General features: G+C 34.5%; 1 protein-coding gene across 11 annotated transcripts in view; it reads right to left on the bottom strand.

The window, feature by feature from the left end:
* Positions 1–23,635, bottom strand: part of PUM2 (pumilio RNA binding family member 2) — a 97,761-nt gene that overhangs the window by 23,231 nt on the left and 50,895 nt on the right. For 7 of the 11 annotated variants that reach the window (XM_043917225.1, XM_043917224.1, XM_043917226.1 and 4 more), the window contains 5 exons: positions 21,360–21,502; positions 19,746–19,875; positions 8,071–8,214; positions 7,664–7,954; positions 3,374–3,610 (listed from right to left, as the gene is read on the bottom strand). In XM_043917225.1, the coding sequence (XP_043773160.1) occupies positions 3,374–3,610; positions 7,664–7,954; positions 8,071–8,214; positions 19,746–19,875; positions 21,360–21,502 (945 nt within the window). The remainder of the gene's footprint in view (positions 1–3,373; positions 3,611–7,663; positions 7,955–8,070; positions 8,215–19,745; positions 19,876–21,359; positions 21,503–23,635) is intronic. The other 4 variants (XM_043917229.1, XM_043917230.1, XM_043917228.1 and 1 more) reach the window with 2 other exon arrangements.

Genomic DNA, 23,635 nt, shown 5'->3' on the forward strand with positions numbered 1-23,635 from the left:
TTACCTGTAGTGTATGATGATTTAAACACAAAAACAAAAAACCCCTACAAGTCACCTTCAGAAGTTTCTAAGCCATCAACTTAATAAAGTTACAAAATATAGGGAAAAAAATTAAGCATTATCATGATTCTTATATGAACTATGTATTTCAGGGTAACCTCACAACCAATCAAAGTTCTTTTCCACAGAAAAATTCCAGCTAACCAATGCAAAAGGAATGACAGAGTTAGAGAATCACCATTTTGCAATCTCTGAAGAAATATTCAGGTGATGATGAAAGGTTGCTAAGCTGTTAAGTGGATCTGGCTGATGGAAACAACCTCACCTGGAAACAACCAGATATGTGTCTACTGATATGGTGCAGCAGAACTATATAACCAAATAACAAAGCAAACAAACAACAAGATGAAACCACTAAATTTAATTACATTTTACAGAAAATTCAGAGAACAGAGGAACACATTAAATACCATCATGAGGAAGAATTCATCAGTCAAGAATGTGGGATATTCAATAGGACAAAGTTTCTTTCACAAATACATGTAGAGAAGAAGAAGAAGAAAAAAAGAGGATGGAAAAATGCTTCCATATCAAAAGACATATCAAACAAATAATGGATCTTATCTGGACCCTGATGTAAACACAACTGTAAAAAGACATTTAGGTAAATTAGGGAAATTAGAGTAATGAGAATTATAAATGTTAAAAGGTATGATTTTGATATTGTGGCTAAAATGTTTTTTAAAAAGGAATCTCCTAGAAATTTCACATTATAATATGGAATATAAGATTACTTTTTCATGCTTCTGATTTCAGTATATTTAAAAAGGCTGCAAATCTTAACAAAAATGTTTAGGTTATAAAAAAATGGAACAACCAAAATCTATCAGTTGAAATACTGATTCTTCAATCACAAAGTGACTACTAGTCATCCTACTAAAAATATTTATGCTCATGAAATTACAACTATTTTTTAAAAATGAAACATCTCCTGGAAAACCAGAAGCACACAATGTTGTTATTAGCTTTTTCTGTGAATCAAGTAGCTAGCAGTAGCAAAGGCATAGGATAGGTGGCTTAAAAAAAAAAACAAAGATGCTTCATCCAGTATTCTAAGACTGTAGATAGCTAGACCTACCAATAACTATAACGGTTACATGTCTTCTCATAAGAAAATCAACTGGAACTAATTAATTCCAGTCAATTTTAATGAAATGGAAAATTTATCTCTATTTTATAGTATTATATTCTTAGTGTATGACCACAGTAAGATTATTTTTTAAATGGCTATGCAAATTCCTTAGGTATTTTATAAATCAGCAGCCTTGATAGCCTAACTTATGGCATAATCCACTTCAGGAATACACAATTTAAAATATATTTTTTAGACCAGAGAGCATGTTAAGTCTTGCATCATGAGTCAATGATATGAAAGTGAAGGACAGATTATTTTCATAAATACTATGTGAAGAGCAAATTTATGAAATCTACTGAATTATTTCAATTTGGCAGGGTCTATTCCTTGTTACCAAAAAAGGCTGCTAGTTATAGTATGTCTAAAGCTAAAAGAAACTAGGGAATCTCAAAAGAAAATAATCTACAGACAATTTCAATCAGAGGTGTATTAAAATACCAGATTTCAAGGTGAAGCTAACCTAAGGAGTTAAGCTTAACCTGTGGGCACAAAAGTATCAGAGTACAATGTAGAACTCCTGGCCCACATGATTACTCCTCATAACTGACTAGAATTCATTCCATAAGCATTTATATGCCTGGATTCTTTATAGTCAAAAAAATCTAGATTGTGGTTTAATTAGAGACATCTAAAAGGTCATTATAATCCAATTTCTAAGCAAGTTATATAGAATAATAATGCCATTTACACAGGCACTAAAGCACTACATAAGCAGTTAACAGTTGACAGAAACCTGATCTGAAACTTACCTATGAAAAAAATGACAGGACATAACAAATATAATCTTAACGAATGAAACACAAAACTATTATGAAATGTCTATCTTAGGTATGTTTTGTTCCAAATTTTGGTGTCAAAGTCTCAAAGCCATGTTTTAATGTTTTAAATGGGAGTAGTAGGAGTGGGTCTGAATAGAAATAATAAAAATCAAGAACTGAATAGCTCCTGTGACTGAGAAAAGATAAATGAAGGACGGTGGTAGACTAAAAACTGGTTAAGTTTACACAAACAGTGCTACAAACCAGGTCTGAGGACCCCACTCACATAAATTAATTGGTTGCATATAGTTAACATCCCCAAAAGAGCAAAGGCTCGGAACTGGGGTGGAGGACCAGTCTTTTTAAAAAAGAATCTAGCCCACTTTGTAATAACATAAACCTAAATGATGATCACTGTTAAAGATTCCTTTGTTACATGGACACTTAACTACATTACTGAGCTTTTGGAAAAAACAGCTATAGCCTTATGACTGGGGGAGGGGCTCAAACATAATCACTAACTTTTGTTTACAAAAGCAAGCATTATTCTTTAAATCACAAGCTAATTAATATCTTTCCAAGCATATATAAAAATCAGCAACAGAACACCTCATTTTTAAGTAGAATTGACTAGAATCAGAAAAATCCAAAACCTAATTTTAATAAAATACTTGGAAGAGACAGGGATTCATACATAGCCTCTGATATCCAAAAACCCCTCAAAATATCCTGTTAACTACATGGTTAAATACATCTTGGAGCAGGAAAAAGGGAACCATCAATTCAAATAATCCTGGGCTGGGGGCAATTTTAATATACAGATATAAACCAAAGTTCTAAATGTCCCAACTACAAGGGTACAAAAAACCTAGAACATTTTTTCTTAAACAACATATTCAAAAGTAACAGAAGTACATGGACCAAACCCATACATAGTAAGATTCTCTAACTCACAAACATACTCAATTCATATGCCCTGATATAACCCTTTGGTAAAAGACCAAAGCAAAGACCATCATACTAAACTATTTAAAGTTCAATAACTATGTGACTAACATTTTGCTTTTGGTGTGCACAAACTTTTGATGGTGAAATTTATTTCACTATCACATATAAATAACTGACTTTTCAGATGAACTAAAACACACACAAATCAAAAGCACAGACGAGAAAAAACACACCACTGTATTTCATAAAAGGAATAAAAAATACAATAGGGGTCTTTACCTTACTGTACATCAGACCCTCACTTTGAATTTTCACAAAAGTAGAACTTTTTCAAAAGGATAATATCTAAAAGCAAAAGCAATTTGGCATGTTTTATCCAACATTAAATATTTTACACATATTATAAAACATACACACAAACACACTTACATGTATACATACGAATAAAAAGGGTTTTGGTTTTTTTTTTTACCTAAATGCAAACTGGATGAGGATCCATGTGATGAAAGTGATGGCGGTGGCGTAAGTGAATGTCCTGGAGTTTGGCTTGGCAGAGGCATGCCTATTGGACTTGGAGAGGAGGAAAATCCCAGACTATTGTAAAATGGTTGCCCTATGGGTGCTAGGCTGCTACTAGATCTTTTGTACAAGTCAGAGCTAGTAGATAGAGACTCTCTCCTTGTGGCACTACTACTTGCAGAACTGCCAACTGAAGAAGAAATAAAAAAAACCCTAATTACATACAGTGTTAACTGAATAAAACCTATCCCCAACTCTTGCTGGGAAATAACAGAAGTGATCACAATAATTATTTTTAGAAACATAACAGAGAAGATAATTACTGTGATAACTATATATACTGTGATAAGTATATATACTAACTTATTAATCATAAAAGGGTATAAATGCACCCCAGGAAAATGACCAAATATTTACCAGCAGTCATATGATCATTATTTCACACATATTTACCACTGACACATATGATTACTGTGCTTTAATACCCTGGTATGATTTATAAACCCTGAAACTTTAAGTTGTCTGCTATGCTAGAGATTAAATTTCAATAAGGTTATATTTTGGTAGTATCCTAACCTTTGGAACCAAGTTCTTAGACTTCAACCCAATGCCAAGAAAAGATTATACTGATAAACAGAATATTAACACATTTCCCTTGCTATTCACATTTGATTTGGGTTCCAGCTTGTGTTCAAACCACTCCTTTAAGTCCATATTGGCCCGAATATTAGTCAGCTGTGAAATACAGTGGCAGCTTACTTCTCAGTACTTTTTGCACTACACATTCTCCTGACTCTTCAACAGCTAAATTACAAAATACATATTGGAAAAACCAAACTTTAACTGCTAGCTTTCTGTTTTCAACCAAAGACATGCATTCACTTACCCCTCGAGATCTTCCATTCTTAAGATGATAGTCTGGCCTCATGAACTGCTTACTTAGGTAAAGGTATTACATCCCTTACTGTACTACACACCAATTTTTTGTTTTTCACTTAATCCCCAATTCAACTATTAACTTTCTAGTCCTTTTTTCATTTTATAAAATCATAAAAGAATGGTAGATTCACATTACCATGTAGCTATGCAACCTGAGATCTGGCTATTAATCAACATATACTTGGATAATCAAATTCTTTAAAAAGTGTTTTTAAAAGGGTTGTCCAAAACTCCCAATTCACAAGTCTCACTTAGAGCCTGTATTTTCAAGCACACTTTTTTTTTTTAAACTGTCTCTAAGCCTTTTAAACCAAATCTTTTTGTATTCAAGATAATATCATATTACATTTTTTTTTTTGATAATATCATATTACATTTTTTAACCTGTAAAGTTTTTAAAAGACAAGCTCTATATTCGGACCAATATGGTTAATTCTTTTAAAGAAAATTTTAATAGGTCAATTATAAATAGGTCATAAGGGTATAGATTAAAGAGAAAAAAATAAGCAGAGCACATGATGGTAGACCAAGGTAAGCTTATTAATACAGAAGGAAAACTTAATTACACTGGTTTTACCAAAACAAAAATCCTATAAAGGAAAAATACCAGGCTCATTCTACTGTATTAAGCAAAATATTATATTAACAGTATTCAACCTTTTAAACCAGTGAATGCGGTTTCTGAAGGACTGATCAGGTTTTAACGAAATTCTCACTTTTTAAGATATATTATAGGGAAATACTAAGTAACTATATGCATTGTTAATACAACAAATAAATACTACTGTAAGAATGGTTGTGGCAAAATTGTCAATGTATGCTATAATAACTATGCTAATTTAAAAGGACACTGTCAAAGTGATTTTTCTAAAACATGGCTACATTTGTAATTTCTATTTATTTCAGAAAACATTTAACTGACAAGGAAAAAGACAAAAGCCCTCTAAATGAGAGCAGCAGTACTATCATTCCCCTGGCAAATAATCAAAGAAACCACAGTTTTGACACATGCAATATCATTTTCCTCTAAAAAGGAAAAGCCAAGCAAAACATTTAAAAGAAATAGCTTTACTTTAAACATAAACACGTTGGCTTCTTAAATTTTACTATCTGCCTAAATTATCTGCAACAGTATGACTATAAAATATAAAACAAAATATACCTAAAATATTTAAGAGGCTAGATAATGACAGTGGAGTCACTAATCATGTATCAATTGTGGATAAAATGTTAAATCACGAGCTTTCAACTGTAAAAGAACATTCTAAATAGCAGGTTATAGAAATGGTGATTTAATCTCTATATTACAATGGCTAAGCTTCCTGGCTATCTGAGTTATAAACCGGGGTATTTAACACTCTTAAGCATTAATGATTTCATCATACGGGTAAGAGGATGGCTGTGTACATGGTACTGTGTATGTACAATTGCATATAAGCATATTTCAGATCTCATATAGATATGGAATTGCCACAATGTGAAATGGTAATGGGTAGATTTCAAAGGGTACATAAGTGCAGCACTTGAATGAACGCTCACAAGATGTCCAAGAGGAGGGAGATGATAGGTTTTTTACTGGTATTTAGGGATAGCAATCGTTCATGTCCTCTGAAGCAAGGTAAAACAGAGGTACCCCAAGCTGGAAATCAGAATGGAATAAAGCAATGCTCATAAATAAGGGAGAATGAAGATAATTTTTTGGCAGAGGCATCTGCAGGGGACAACTATAGAGAACAAAATGTTGATGACTTATCAGTTCCTGAATACAGGGGGAAGGGTCTTAACAAATAAAGAGACAAGGAAACTTGGGAGTATACCAGACTATCAGTGACATTTTATTATTACAAAGGGAACAGGATATTTATCTTTTCTCTATTTTTCCTGTATTATTCAGGGCCTACAAATCTACAGAAACCAGTTATTTCCACAAAAGTTTTTTTTTAAGTTATCTGTTCTTTTGATTTTCTTCAGCAATCTAGGATTATCTGGGGCAACTGCTTGCCAACTGTTAGAAACAAAAAAGTGAGTCTATGAGAGTGCCTGGGCTACATATTAAAACACTAAGCTCCAAACGTAATGAAACAAATCAAATAGGAAAATTAAAAGACTGAATAGTCTCTATGTTCACTAGATTTTTCCTGAGAAGTTCCCATGCCCATTCTTTAGGCAATTTTTTTATTAGGCAAATACGATATTTCCTTTTTGTATCTCATTATATCAGAAAAGAATTATGCACCTAAAAGTTAATAGGTGTTCTGGACCATCTCTATTGAAAACGTTCAAAGAGTTAAGAAGATACTTTCTTAGAAATCTGGCAAAAATAGTAATGACTGGCATGTGTTAGTTTGGCCATTTTTTCACACCAGAAAAGAATATAATTTCATGTGGTGGGAAAACAGACTAGAAGCAGATTCTAAAGACTCAAGGACACTAGAGAAATAAAACATTTCTTGAGGTGTGAATAAATGTCCCTCATAAAGAAAAGGCTGTCAATTATACCAAGAGAATGAGAGTAAGCTGTTTTTTCCCTAATGTTTCCTGAACACTCTGGAAATACCAGAGACTGATAATACATGTGTCAACAGGGTGTCAATGTGGGCTTCTTCTGATTTCAGCTCTTTCTCAGTTATAAAATCAGTTTCTGTGGGTACATTATTTATTTTGTGAAGCTATTTAAAATTTGGACTTCTTAAGTATTATGTATAAAACTAGGATACGAGGCGGGGAGGAGTCTTTTTAAACGTATTTTTAGTGATAAAGGCTAAGTTGTTTAACCTAAAATAAAGACAGGCACCCTTATCGTAGGGGCTTCTGTTTAGAACATTTCATTATATTTTATTTTTATATATTATACCAAATAGGGACCATAAATATTAATTAACATTTAATAAGAATAAATCATCTGATGAGCACACAGATAATTATTATTTTAAAATATCAGAAACTTAAGATAGCAAAGTTTTTACTGCCTCAAACATTAATATTATAGGGAAAAGGGAAGAGCTAGTAATGAGCATAATGTATATTAGCCCAAACAAATCTTACTAAAACAAAAATTACAGTAGTGTAATTCTTAAGGCCAGGGGAAAATATATCATATTTGAGTAAAGAATGGGCTGCTTGAAACGGGTTAAACATTCATAAACACTGCAAGAGGTTTCGGTCTACAAAACTAAGCCAATAAACCAGTATCCTATTCTTGTCCTTTCTATACTACTAGCCGTTGTTCATATTAATATTAAAAACAAATACATGTACCTCATGTCCACTTAGCAGAGTACACTCATCTTAAAAAGAAACTTACCTGATGAACCAAATCCACTGAGGGCTGAGCCTATAGCAGCACCCAAAGAGCTACTGCTTCCAAAGCCAAGAGATGTACTTCCAGGTTGGCCAGGTCCGTGAGAAAATAAAGAACTGCTCTGGGAGCTATTAGTCAGAGAAGTGCTCCCATAAAATGAATTAGACTGCAGATTAGTGCTTGGCGGCGGCTGCTGCTGCTGCTGCGGTGGTGGCTGAGTGCCAACTGGCCGGAACAGACCATTTGTGCTGCCTGTGAGACTATTTGCAGTTCCTCCAGCTGCTGCTGCCGCTGCTATAAAATAAATTTCAGACACTTCTTGTAACTACCCAGAAAACCATTTTCTATTTTTAAAATATCTCAAACACCACCAGAAAATTATTATCCCTGAAAATGTCAGTTACACTTACCAGCTTGTGCTGCTGCTGAACTAATTAAAACAGGTGTTGGAGCCATTAACCGAACTGGAGCTCCAAGGCCAGTTCTTGCTCCAGGGCCAACCACTAAGGCACCAGTCTGATCATAATAGGCAGTTGGAGCTAGTACTTGATAGCCTAGATAATAGCAAAATAAATGTTTACCAATGAAAACATTAATATAGAAAGCATGTTATTTACTTTCTCCCACAGTTGTTTTTATCAACCAGCAAACACAGCTATTTTTACTGTGAATATAAAACCATTAGTTACTATATAAAAAGTAAACACATCTGAGAAGGTATTACTAAATAAAAGAAAATCTAACAAAGCCTAAATAAAATTTTTCCCTAAATTTTGACAGCGATGCCTCTTGCTTATGGACCACAGAATGATGAGATACAGTCTTTGCTTTTGAAACTGTAAGTAATCAAGGGCTGATACTTGAAAATTATTACCACCAATTAGTTCTCCTGAGAGGAGAATGGATAAAGACTAAGGGAATTGAGAGAAAGCAGTGTAAGATTCATTAGGCAATTTTAGTAAATTTCTAAACCAAGTGCCTCACTGACAGCATTTCCTTAGATTTTCATTTGCAAGCAATCCTTTAAAGATAAAATCATGATATAAACAGGTAACTTAAAATCATAAAGTTTAACAGTCCATTTGTAAAGGGTCTCAAGCTAGAGTCTGATTAAAAATCACATAGGCATTAGTTGTATTACAGCCTTGACCACACGGCAGGTGACAATTTGCACTGTTCAGAACTATAGGAAGAGTAGTTTCTCTCTTCACAGACTTTCTCAGTTCCTCATCTGAACCACAGAACAGAAAATGATTATTTCGAACAGAAAAGTGACTTTTTTGCCAGTTTTCTCAAAGATGATCCAAAATAACAAATACCACTCAAGATGCATGGGAGAAGAGGTAACTATCTCTCTCTATATATATATACATATACATACATTCATACAGTGGCTATTTTAAGGCAATAGGTTTATTTTCTCCCAGGAGTCAGGTTAAGAAACGCTGTCTTATACAGTAACAAAGACTCAGGCTCAAAAGTGTAAGGACCACTTGCAAAAAGGTACTAGCAATATTGGATATGTTTAAATTTAAACACCACCTTCCAAACTAGGACCAAAACTTTCACATGTAAAGGCTGTTTTAATAAAATGCAGTAACTCTGATTCACAATTGCAGCTTTATTACAATGGATATGAATTAGAGGAGGACCAGCCAAATGAAGGGCTGCACAGGGCAAAATCTAGGAGGGAATGACCTCTCCTCTCAGAACTAATTGGTAATAATTTTCAAAGACCTTTCCTCATAGAATGAAGATGATAATTTGAAAAATTATCAGATATCCAACTGTAACTGTCATATAGAATATGCAAGTCTGGAGTTTAATAGAGAGGTTCAGGTTGGATTTACAAATAAGGGAGTGGTCAACATAAGCATGGTATTAGCTAAAAATGATCCAACCACCAAGAAAATAAAAGGGTAGGGCCTATGGCCTGGAGGGTACTTCACATTAAGAGGCTGGAGAGAGGAGGAACCAAAGAAGAGACTGAGAGGAAACAGCCAGGAAGGAAAAAAAACCAAATCAGAACACAGTGGTCTCCTGGAGGCCAAAGAAAAAAGAATTTGAATGAAGACTGAGCGATTAACAATGCAAAATGCTGCTAAAAGGCATTAAGAGTTGGGAACCAGACTAATGAATTTAACAATATGGAAGTCATTCTGGTAAGGATGATAGTCAGTGTGGTGAGTTTAGTAAAGAATGGAAGAACCATAACAAGTATAGAAATGCTTTTGAATTTTGCTGTAAAAAGGACCAGAGCAGAGCTACAGAAAAGTGGCTGAGAATAAAATTTTTCTTAACCAGAAAATGTTCTTGTTTAGCAGAGCATGATACTTCTTAAGTGTTTAAAACATTTATTATTGTGAAATAAAACAGAAAAAGTGCAAAAACCGAAAGTACATTATAATGATTACAACACAAAAAAGTATAACCTCCATGCAAGTCAATAATAGAAATAGAAAACTGCCTGGTACCCACCTCTTGTAAGTCCCTGCTCTACCACAATCTTCTCTTTCCCTGTTGTTTAATCCCTAAGTCATGTCTGACTCTTTGTGACCCCATGGACTTGTAGCCTGCCAGGCTCCTCTGTCCAAGGGATTTCCCAGGCAAGAATACTGGAATGGATTGCTAGTTCCTTCTCCACTTCTCCAGGGGATCTTCAGAGTTACACAACATCTTACTTCCCACCTTACTTCTCTCTCTAAACAATCATTTGACTTATTTAAAAAATTTTACATGCAAGTCATCCATGTTGTTATACTTTGTTTCCCTTTTCACTACTGTAGAGCACCTCACTAAACAAACGCCAGGATAAATTTACACTGTTTTTTTACATTCTACATTTACATTTACACTGTTCCCAGTTTGGGGTCATTGCCAACAGTAGTGCCATAAACATTTTCATATGTGTATGCTGGTGTGTTATGAGTACATATTTCTCTAACCTAAGATGTACAGCAGCTGACACCCTGAGTTAAAGGGTATGCGTATTTTCAAACTTTGGTAATAATGCCAAACTGCCTTCAAAGTGGTTGTGCAAATTTACACACTTAACCACCTTGGTATTAAGAGTTCCCACTGCTCCATGACTTTTTTTCCCCCCCATTTATTTTTATTAGTTGGAGGCTAATTACTTTACAATATAATATTGTAGTGGTTTTTGCCATACAATGACTTTAAAAATACTTGATAAACTATCAGACTTTTAAAAACTGGCCAATCTGAAAGACAGGAAGAAACATTAGGTTGTGGTTTTGACTTTCTTTCCTCAGAAGGAAGTTGGGTGTCTTTTATATGCTAATTGTGCCTCAGCATTTCCTCTTGGGAAAACAACTGTTCAAAGTTTCTCTCACCCATTTTCCTACTGGCTGTCTTTTGTTATTGATTTATTTTTTATTTATTTATTCTATAAAATAATTTTATTTTTGGCTGTGTTGGGTCTTTGTTGTTTCAAGGGCTTTTCTCTAGTGGTGTGAGGGTTTTTCTTTGCAGTGGCTTCTGTTGAGGAGCATGGGCTCTATGGCATGAGGTCTTCAGTAGTTACGGTTCAAGGGCTCAATAGCTGTGCCTCCTGTTTCTACAACACAGGCTCAACAGCTGTGGTGCACAGAGTTGAGGCGCTCCATGGCATACGGGATCTTCCGGGATCAGGGACTGAACCTGTGTCTCTCACACTGGCAGGCAGATTCTTCACTACTGAGACACCAGGGAAGCTCTCTTATTGATTTATAATTCTTTATGTATGCTGTATTCAAGTGTTCCACAGTTTCTTCTTCCATTCCTAGCCTGACCTGTCATTCTCTTTATGGTGACTTTTGAAGTAATGGGTTCAAATTTATTATTTCCTTTATTTTCATAACAAAATTTCCCTATATTACCTTCTAATAATCTTTAAAATTCCACTTTCCCACACAGGTCTAAAACCCAAAATGTATATGATTAATGAACACAGGGTAAGTCACGGATCCCAATTTGAACAATTTGTTGTTCAAAGAATCAATTTTCTTTATTTCACCTTATTTATAAAACAAGTTCTTCCTCCCTATTGCTTTTTGCTGTTTTTTGGGGGGAATTAATTAGGTAGGTAGGTGTCCCTTCCTTTTGGGATCTCATTTTTGGGGTCTCTATGTCTCTCCATGCAGTAATTCAACTGCAGCTTTAAGAGTAAAATTTTACCCTAGAGTATAAGTCAGAATAGACCAAGTCCTTCTACTCATTTTTGTCCTTTAATAAGAGTATTGTGGCTAACCTTGACTCTGCATTTTCATTAAATTTTAGTATCAGCTGTCAAAGAAGCCCACAGTAAGAACCCACTGGGTTCTGATTGGAAATGCATTGAAACTACAGGTTAATATGGGACGAGTTGGTATGTTTAAAACATTGAGTTGCCCAATGGCATTTAGGTCTCCTTGAACAAAGCTAGTGGAGGTGACGGAATTCCAATTGAGCTATTTCAAATCCTAAAAAGATGATGCTGTGAAAGTGCTGCACTTGATATGCCAGCAAATTTGGAAATCTCAGAAGTGGCCAGAGGACTGGAAAATGTGTTTTCATTCCAGTCCCAAAGAAGGGCAATGCTGAACAATGTTCAAACTACTGCACAATTGTGCTCATTGTACACACTAGCAAAGTAATGCTCAAAATTCTCCAAGCCATCCTTCAACAGTATGTGAACCATGAACTTCCAGATATTCAAGCTGGATTTAGAAAACGCAAAAGGGTCAGAGATCAAATTGCCAACATCTGCTGGATCATCTAAAAAGCAAGAGAGTTCCAGAAAAACATCTACTTCTGCTTTACTGACTACGCCAAAACCTGTGTGGATCACAATAAACTGTGGAAAATTCTTCAAGAGAAACTTCTCCTGAGAAATCTGTATGGAGGTCAAGAAACAACAGTTAGAACTGGATATGGAATAATGGACTGGTTCCAAACTGGCAAAGAGTACGTCAAGGCTGTATACTGTCACCCTGCTTATTTAACTTAGAAACAGAGTACATCATGCAAAATGCCAGGCTGGATGAGGCTCAAGTTGGAACCAAGACTGCCGGGAGAAATATCAATAACCTCAGATACACAGATGACACCACCCTTACGGCAGAAAGTGAAGAACTACTAAAGAGCCTCTTGATGAAAGTGAAAGAGGAGAGTGAAAAAGCTGGCTTAAAACTCATCATTCAGAAAACTAAGATCATGGCATCTGGTCCCATTACTTCACGGCAAATAGATGGGGAAACAATGGAAATAGTGACAGACTTTATTTTTTTGGACTCCAAAATCACTGCAGATGGTGACTGCAGCCATGCAACTAAAAGACACTTGCTTCTTGTAAGGCAAGTTATGACCAACCTAGACAGCATATTAAAAGGCAGAGACATTACTTTGCCAACAAAGGTCCATCTTAGTCAAAGCCATGGTTTATCCAAGAGTCATGTACAGATAGGAGAGTTGGACTATAAAGAAAGCTAAGTGCCAAAGAATTGATGCTGTTGAACTGTGGTATTGGAGAAGACTCTTAAGAATCCCTTGGACAGCAAGGAGATCCAGCCAGTCCATCCTAAAGGAAATCAGTACTGAATATTCATTGGAAGGACTGATGCTGAAGCTGCAACTCCAATACTTTGGCTACCTGATGCAAAGAACTGACGACAGAGGATGAGATAGATGGCTGGATGGCATCACCAACTCAACGGAAGCTCCAGGAGTTGGTGATGGACAGGGAAGCCCGGCGTGCTGCAGTCCATGGGGTCGCAAAGAGTCGGACACGACTGGGCGACTGAACTCAACTGAACTTAATGTCTAAACAAAGCTGTTTTCCCAAAGAAACTGTACACTTTTTAAGACTTATTCCTAGGTACTTACTACTGTAAATAATCTTCAAATTTTACATTTTAAAACATTATAGTGTTGGGAGTTCCCTGGCTGTCCACTGTTTAGGACTTGTGTTTTCAATGCTGTGGGCCTGGTTCAATCCCTGGTGGGGAACTAACTTGACCAAAAAAAAAAAAAAAAAAGCTGTTGGCTGACAATAAAGATTTTATGCTTGATTTTTACATCTGAAAACCGTAGCAAAAACATTAATTCTAATATTTTATCTGCAGATTCAGTTACTATAATCATATTTTCTGCAAATGACAATTATTTCTCTCTTTACAGAGCTTTTTCATTTTATTCAAATTTCTCTCATGTTATATAGCACTGGCTAGGATCTCTAATACAACATTTAAGAGAAGTATCGTTAGCAGAACTCCTTGTCTTTTTCCCAATCCTAGATGGAAAACTTTCAAATACTGAGTATAAACAGGAAGTCTGTCATCCTTTGGAGGTGGGGTGGGTTGTTTAATTCTCTTTGACTTCCCAGCATATTAAATCTTCTGATTCATATCTGTAAGTCAATATGTAAATTTATTATAATGTTCTGCATCTTTTGAGAAATTCTTATGATTTGTATCTCTTATTTTAATCATTTAATGTGGAAAATTATACTGTGTGAGTTATTAATGCTCATCTTGCATTCTTGGGATAAAATCCAACTTGTTCATGATGTATCAGCCTGCTTTATATTGCTAGATCTGGTTTGCGAGTATTTCAGGACTTCTAAACCCATGTTCGTAAGTCTGATTAGCTGATAGTTCCTTTTCTGCACATCTGTAGGTTTCACTACCAAGACTAAGCCAGTGCCATAAAATGGCAAGGGGAGGCCAGTGTTCTTCTGGTCTCTGGAGCTTTAAAATTTAGAAACTACTTCTTTCTTGAATGCCTGGTATCACTCACCAAAAAAGTTGTGTTAGCCTGGAATTTTCTTGTAAGACTTCTTGATTACTCAATTGACTTAACAGTAACGAACTTTACATTTTCTATGTATCACTGAATCTGTTTGATAATATTTTTCTCATTATTTGTCTATTTTGTCTACAATTTCCAATTTCCTAACATGAGATTGATACCTAATATCCTGTTATGATTATTCACTTTTTCTGATATTGGTTATTTATGTCTTCTCTATCATTTTTTTTTTTTTGATGAATCTCTAAGAGGTTTATCAATTTCATTAGTCTTTTTAAAAAAGCAACTTTTGGGATAACTTGACCTTTTAAATTGTATATTTGTCATCTATTTCATCTACATCAGTTTCAATCTTTATTATTTCATTTCCTTCTTTAATTCTTAGAATTTATTTTCTTCATTTTACGGTTCCCAGATAGAAACTTATTTTCTAATGTATGTATTCAAGCCTCTATACTCCAGCCATTTGCAAAAACATGGATGGACCTAGAGATTATCATACTAAGTGAAGTAAGCCAGATAGAGAAAGACAAGGAATCTTAAAAAAAAAAAAAAAAAGATACAAGTGAATTTATGTACAAAACAAAAACAGATCCACAGACACAGAGAACAAACTTACAGTTACAAAAGGGAAAGGAGGGAACAGAGGAGTTTCAGATTAACATATACACCGCATACAAAAAAGATAACTAACAAGGACCAACTGTGTTGCACAGAAAACTATATTATTTTGTGATAGCCTTTAAGAATCTGAAAAGGAATATACACATATAACTGAATCACTCTGCTGTATATCTGAAACTAACAACACTGTAAATCCACTATATTTCAATTAAAAAGAAAAGGCATAATATACTCCTCTTTTATGTTTTGTTTTTAGGTGTAGTAAGCAAGTTTAAATATGCAGCATTTTCATAATCAATCAGTTCAAAAGTTTCTAATTTCTATTATATTATCTTTGTTACTTAAAGAGCTTGATAAAACACAAGACACTAAAAAAGACACTCCTCACACTGAAGAATTACACAATTCATAGAGAAGGTAACATACTGTATTCTTAATCCTAAAGTGCCACTTTGCAGACCTGACATTGATCAAATAACTTCCCTTAGGAAGAAATATGTAACTCTTTCACTTTAATTTTAAGACACTTCCCACCTCCAAACATGCTAAAATAATTAACAAATCACAAACAGCTAAATGAAACACAAGGCAGACAGAAGTACTAAAGAAAGGAGCAAGTTATGTGCCACAAGAATGACAAAAGCAGAAATGACTATTATTTTGTTTCTTTTTTTGGCCATGCCGCATGGCAGGCAGGATTTTAGTTCCCCAACCAGGGGTCAAATCCATGCCCCCTGCATTGGAAACACTTGAGTCTGAAATCACTGGACCACTAGGGAAGTCCCAGAAGGAATAATTATTCATGAACAAGCACTGGGAAAGATTCAGAAAGGCTTCATGAAAAGGATCATATTAAAAGACGAAAAAGAAAGTTAATCACAAGTATAAAGCAAGGCTTTAAAAAGGAAAATGTAAAACTATATATCCTAATTTTGCTTAAAATTTATAAAAAGGTATGCTAAAGGAAAATTGTTGGCTAGAGCTAAAAGCATAAAAGAATGTTTGTGGAACAGTCTGTGGTCTAATATGTTGAAGTATAGAACCAGGATACTGTTGATGAGTTTAAAAGGTAGTTTGGAGCTCAATTAATGGAAATGTTAGCAACCAGAATGGTATAAACTAACCTGGAATTTTGGTTAGTAATTTTGAAAGGTAACCAAAAGAATAAAAAGATGAAATAAACTGAAGAGACTAGAGGCTTACAGAGTTAGTGGGAGGACATAGGAGAGGCCGAACAAGAATAGCTGAGATGAAAAGAAGTGAACATGAGATAGAATAACCAAGAATTGGCAAGTCATTGAATGTGGGCATAGAAGAAATTAAGACTTAAAGATGACTCTGAGGATGAAGTAAAAAATTTCTAGCTCAAGAAGAGAAGGAAGTTAATAGTGAAATAGGGTAAATAGTAAGATAAGCAAATTTGGGAGAAGTGAGTTCATTTTGGGAAATTTTCAGTTTAAGGAACAGCAGGAACATACACATGGTAATATTTTGTACAAAGGTAGTAATGTGTTACGTGTTCAGAAAAGAATACAAGATGCAGATGTAAAGGTGTACTGGCACAGGAATGACAGGTGAAAAGTGAAACCAGTTAAGATTCTCCCACAGGAAGTATATAAAGCATCTCTATTTTTCCAATACAGAAACTGAGGTTCAAAGAGGAAAGCGAACTGGTCAAGGTCACACAATCAAGTGGCAGAGTAACATGGCAGATCTGACTCCAAAACCATCTATAGTCACTAGACTAGACTGTCATTTACGTTTAATTGATATACAGAGGAAAGGGAGACTGACAAAAAGCAATGAGAAAGATGGGAAAGCCAGAAGAGTAAAATATCACACAAACGTAGGGGAGAGGAGTTTCACAAAGTTAGACATACAATCAAGAATTGAAGAATGAAGAAAAACTAGGATGGAGAGAGGAAGTCATACTCTGGCACTGAGTTACGTTAGAACTACTGAAAAAGAATCGTGGAGGCGGGGCTTAAAAAAGCAGTGTCAGATATGTAAGTTCTGAAAGGGATCAACAGAGTAAGAGGGGAGCACAAGAGATAAAGTTTTTTACGATGAAGAGGCAGACTAGTATCACAGTGGTTACAGAAAAGGAGGTGGCAGAGGGAGAAAGACTGAAAATGTAAGACTAAGAAACAATGGATAGCATATACAGTCATGCAGAAGGACTGAAAGTCTATAACCAACATAGTACAAGGAATAGGGATTTAATGGATGAGAAGTGAAAACACAGAATGTGGAAAAGCTAAGAATTCTATGAGATTTGAAGAAACAAACACCAATTTTCTTAAGCAAGCTCCTCTATTAGCACATAAAATTTTATAACTATGTAACTATTTGAATAAAGGAGAATTATTTCATCATGGTTCTGGGCAGAATGAAGTACAGAAGACAGAGAAAAGTTTCATAGTGAGAGAATGATATAAACAATCAACACATCACTTAGGAACAACAATATTAATTCTAGAAAAGCCCTTTTTATGAGAGTGATTTTTACATTTATAGTCATAAAGGAACTAAATGTTGTGGCTCAGAAGATTAGGTAAAATAACCTGATTTCTTCCTAAAAGTTTTACCTGCTTTTAAATTTCTCATCACTCCAAAGATAGTCAATTTTTTATAGACAAATATACTGTAAAAATGTGGTTTTCTGTTAGGATTACCAACATAAGAGTTCACTGGTGAACAAAACAAAACAAAAAAGTGCTTTCTTGTAGAACGGAAGTGAACATAAAGATAAATTTTGAGAAGATAAATTTATCAACTTTGATAAAATTAATATAAAAGTTGATAAAAGTTGATAAAATTAACTTGATAAAATTAATAGCAAAGTTGATATTATTTGTTGATAAAGTTAATAAAATTGGTAAAGTTGATAAAATTAATAGCAAAATACCTTGATTTTTTTTAAGTCAACAAGAACATGAGCTGAACATGAGGAACAGGAGCAAAGGCATTTATAGGAAGTAAATAATAGGACCAGCATCAAAAGTCTAAAAAAAATTAGCAACAGTAAAAGGGAGTAGCAAATATACACAGGCCAGAAGCATTCTGTTAAATCACAGTCCTACTTAGAATCTAGTAAGGCAGGACTATGGTACTCTGTGACTCTTCTCCCTTTCCTATTTACAGCTAAGAAACAAGAGGGACCCAGAACAGTCTTAGCAGGGGCTTTCATAAACTCCCAGTTCAGTTCTTTTTAGCTTTGTTCCATCCCTACACGTGCCTGTAATTTCAGCTTCACAGTCCATTTCACAAAGAGCTGCTTTTGCCAGGTCTCTAATCTACAGCAGCTCTGGGACAGTAGCTTCCATGAAGCAAGATGTAGCTGGGGTAAAAAAGGAAAATAATGAGAATAGCCCTGTTCTACTATCATTTGTACTTCAGAGACAGTATTAACATCCTTTTTCATTCAGTAGGCTAAACAAGACGGTAAATTCTGACCTTAGAATTTCAGAGAGAACAGAATGAATGTAATTGATACAGAATTCCTCAAAACAATATAAAGAAATACTTAGCAGCATATTAAAAAACCGTCGAATCATGTAAGTCAGGACCTTCTCCAATGCATTAAATACATCTCCTACATGATCTGAAGAGAAAATTCATCTATAGCACAATTAAATGAAACTGGAACATGTATTTCATTAATAAGTACAGTTGACTCTTGAACAGCACAGGTATTAGGGGCACTGACCCTCTGTGCAACTAAAAATCTGCATTTAACTTTACAGTCAGCCCTCCACACCCACTCTTCTGCACCTGCAGGACTGAATCAACCACAGATTGTAGTGCTATAGTACATCTTTACTGAGAAAGATTCAAGTACAAGTGGACCCACACAGTTCAAACCGGTGGCTGTTCAAGGGTCAGCTGTACTCTACACAGTTAAAGGAGTACTCTTAAACTAAATGTAAAAAAACAGCATGCTTAAAAGTGGGTCTTTAGGAGTGCAGAGATATGAAGGAATAGAACAGGAGGTGATGCATTATCTACAGACATTCAAATGTAACCTTTAAATTTCACTTTAAAAACATAACAAGTGCCACTTTATTAGCTTAAGAAAAATACCTTCCATCTTTCACTATTAAAGTAGTAATTTCCACACAAATTAACTTCACAAAAAATGTATTTTGCTGGTCTTTTCTAAAAGTTGTACTGCAGCAATGGGCAGAAAATTTACTAAATACTGATGCCATTAGGTTTTAAATATCAATAGATTAAAATACTATAAATGTACTAAATAAAGCTGAACTAAGTCCTAAGTGGAAAATGTTTGTACATTTCTCAACATTAACTAATTAAATGACTAACCTTGTAAGGCAGGAATGGCAAATAGGTTTTGTCTTACATGCTAACAAATGGTTTCATTTCTTAAAGCACTGCATTAAGAATTCTGAGCTATGCTCCATTAGAAAGATGCTATGATTCACACTATAAACAGACTAATAAAAAATGTTTTTGAGAATTCTAATGTACATTTGTCATCCCTGTCATTAAGTCTCACAAAAGATACTGATTTCACCTATTGGCACCTGAATTCTAAATAATTTATTGCAGTGTAGGATTTTAAGGTGTGTTAATTTTTCTCACTCCTCGGTGTGACAATCTACTTTAAACCTTTTAAATCTATCCAAATTTCCACAATCAACCAACTATATACCTGGCATGCCGGTAGCAAGACCCTGACCAAAAGCCAAAGTTGGATTTGCTGCTGCAAGTGATTCAGCTTGCTGCCCTTGCTGGCCCTGATTGGGAGTAAGAGGGCGCTGACCTGCCCCAGCACGGAGAACCTACAAAGGACAAATGATTTCCTTAGAAACGATATTAGAAAATAACAAATTAATTTATCTTGGACAACTTTATATTGCAGAAAGCCTTTGGGTATTCTTTGAACATATTTACATTCAAAGAAATGTCAGTTTACCATTAAAAAGTACAAATTATGTAATTCAAGAACATAATCTATTAAGCAACATGGAGATTTTATAAGGTCTTCACAAAAAATTATTTCTAGTATTTGTGCTCTTTAACTTACCAAAGTAGCATTAAAATGAGAGAGATATTTGGGGAGAAAGGGCAAAAGTTTAGATGAAGAAAAAAGTTTAAATTTTGTAATTTTCTAAGACTGAAAACTATAAGTTAAATGACGATTCAATTAGTCTCTTACAAGATTGTGATGCAGAGTGAAAACTTCAAATTTAACCAGTTTTTAGAATTTAGAAGCTTTAATAAAGTGAGCAAAAAGCTGCTCATTACTGTAAAATCTTAGGGTGAAAAAAGGAACAAAGATTTCATCAAAAAATGTGAAAACTCTTAAGAACGGTCAAACTTTACTACTTCATAATACACAGCTCTTCTTACAGTGATAAAACACAACCATGATACACATTAATTTCACAAAGGTAAATACTTCAACAGTTCAGGACAAGGGGGATTCATCTCAAGTCCAACCACGGAAGCAAGCATCATGCCACAAGTATGGGTAATGTTTAGGAAATGTGATTTATTTGTTTAGCCGAAGAAGACAGATTTTAAAAGTATTAAATGGTGCTGTGGTATAATCTATAAGGACTGAGTCAAAGGACAGCTTTAACAGAACATCAACATAGTTTAAAAAGAAAATTCAACTGCCAAGTAACAAACACTGTACTTGTCATTAAGCTGCTTCTTTGGTATAAGTATGATAAATTTGACAACCAGCATTCTGGCACTTTTATCAGAATTTTACTTTGACATTTATTTACAAAAATAGCTTCAGGAAAGCGGAAACTGGGAACAAAATCTTCAAGATAAACATTTTCTGTTTTTAAGAAATTAAATCTAACCTTTACTGAAAATATTTCATCTTTCCTTGCTTAAAAACAAAGAACCTAGTAACCTCCTTTTTCTGGTCAGAAATATATTAAGTTAATATTTAAAATAGTAATTTAAATACCCAGAAGAAAATGAACTGACAATCACTTTAATAGAAACACTGTGAGTACACTTCAAGAAGTGGAAAAAAAAAGTGAAGAAAAAATTAAAAACTGTTAAGAGATTTCAAGACAGTTTCAAAAATGGAAATGCAGAAGTGGAATAAACTAAATATTAAAACTCATATAATTATAACTAGAGGGGGAAAAAAAACCCATAATACTTGTGTATCAACTTTATGATAGGTACTATGCTAAACACACTGGGAAAAATAAACAGAAAAAACACAGATCTTGAATGCAAGGGGCTCATACAACTTCAAAGATTCTTTAGATATTATTTAATGAAGGCAAGCCTATACCTGTTGCTGTCCAGGCTGAGCTTGTGATGCTGCTTGTTGATTTGCTGTGTTGTTTGCGGCAGCTGCAGCTTGCTGCTGAAATAAATTGGCTGGATACACCCCCCACGGAACACCATAATACTGAGGTGGAACCACTGCCGGACCTAAACCCCACATCCCACCCCCCCAAAAAAATTTAAAAAAAGTCACTACATTTTATAGAATAAGGTTGGTCAGTTACCATTAGATCATAAAGAAAGGAACAGCGCATTAGACTTAGAGTAGATGTCCTTACAATCCTATATCCACATGGAATTGCTTTCCCCTTTCCCAATTCTACTAGAGACAAAGCCTACTGAGGCATGGATTATTAAAAAAAGAAAGTATTCAGAGGTGACATTAATGAAAAGAGGTGGTATTAATGAAAAGATATGAAACTAAACTCAAGAGGGACAAATGAACTGACAGAACACTTAATCACCTTTTCAACAGCTATTGAATGCTAGTTTATGCACTTGACACTGGCAAATAGGAACATTAGACAACATAAAGATTTCCTATATTCAATTCATCACTCTTTTGAAAAAGGAATTTTTTTAACTGAAAACATTTTTGGCTTTTAATTTGTAAAATATAACATAAAATTAGGGAACATTTTGGTACTAAGCTTGCTAACAGTATATTTTATTTGCAAACAGAATTTTAAAATATTTTTCATATCTGAAACAAAATCAGTTTCAACTCTCAGAAAGCAATTGAAAATCACATAAAAACAAATGAAACGTCAGTGCTTATGTGATTAGAAAACTGGAACCAGTAAGTTAAGACAAGAATGAACTATATTATATAATCATAAAGGGACAAAGACATGAGAAAGCAACCCAGGAAAAACAGTAAATTCTTGCTCTATCTAGTTTATTCAAGATAAAACTTAATTTCTGGTCAGTACGTAGTATCACACAAAATAAGACTTGCCATTAAATTAATAATTAACATGTCATGTTTCCTGGCTGATAAAACAAACATGTCCTAAATTCCACTGATATGGTTTTAGTATATCTGGTGGTGGTGGTGGTGGTTTAGTCGCTAAGTCGTGTCCAACTCTTGCGACCCCATGGACTGGAACTGAATCTGGGTCTCCTGCATTGGAGGCAGATTCTTTACCAACTCAGCTACGAGGGAAGCATTACCTATTAGTGTATCTAACGTGTATTTTACAAAGTCAAACTCTTGGTTTCACTTTGTTTTAGAAGAAAATAAAGCCTGGTGTAACTGAACTGCTAACATGAAAAGCTTAAAAAAAAAAATTCAAAGACAGTTTAAGCAAAATGTACAATAAAGACTCTTAAAACGTAAGAAAAGGATTTATGAAGAAAGGATACACTGTCACAACAAAACAAAAGAATCAGACATCCAGCTAGAACTTCTCTGTCCAAAAGTAGTCAGAAGTCACCTGTGGCTACACAGTTGAAAGTTGAATAGCCTGAGCTGAGATGTGTTCTAAGTATGTAATACATACTTACTACGGGGATTTTGAAGACTTAGCATTAAAAAAAAAAGTACCTACCAATAAAAACTATCAATAAAAAAGTACTTATCTATAAAAACTATCAATAATCAATAGTTAAACCAAACAGATCACTGAAATTAAGTTCATGTTTTTTATTTTTATAATATGGTTACTAGGGAAAAAAAAAACTAAGTTACATTATCTGGCTCACGTTCTATTTCTACTGGACAGTGCTGATCTCAGAAAGTCTAAGTAAGTCCAGAATGCCAAGAATCCTTATCTTGAAACTAATGATCACTTAAATTGCTTCTTTCAGGTTCCACAGATTCACAGATTAATGATTCTCTGTACTTAAGATACACCAGCACTTTACATATTAACATTCAGTTAAATGGTACCAGGAAAGCTCACATCCTTATGGAATCACAGGCAGATCTACACCAAAAGTACTCATTGTGACAGGTTAGTTTCAGTTGGCTAACTAAGGGATCCAGCAGGAATTTGAAATTAACATTTTTTCCCCACGTCTTAAAATTCTTGTGTATTAAAAAAAGGTCCACAGATACCTAAGAAACCCATAAATGCCTAAGAAAAAAATACCTGTTCTGCAGGCATGATAATAAATAACTACCAAAAGCAGATATAACATTAATTGATCAGTGTTAATTCAGTGAATTTATCACTGACAGCTTCAAGTTATGAAAAGCTTGTCAATCAGCAGCCTCAACCAAGGAAACACACTTCCATGGTTTATATCTCCCTGCTCCTGTCTTGGTAACCAACATAA

The sequence above is a fragment of the Cervus elaphus genome, chromosome 11 (assembly GCF_910594005.1).
Source record: "Cervus elaphus chromosome 11, mCerEla1.1, whole genome shotgun sequence".
Classification (NCBI taxonomy): domain Eukaryota; kingdom Metazoa; phylum Chordata; class Mammalia; order Artiodactyla; family Cervidae; genus Cervus; species Cervus elaphus.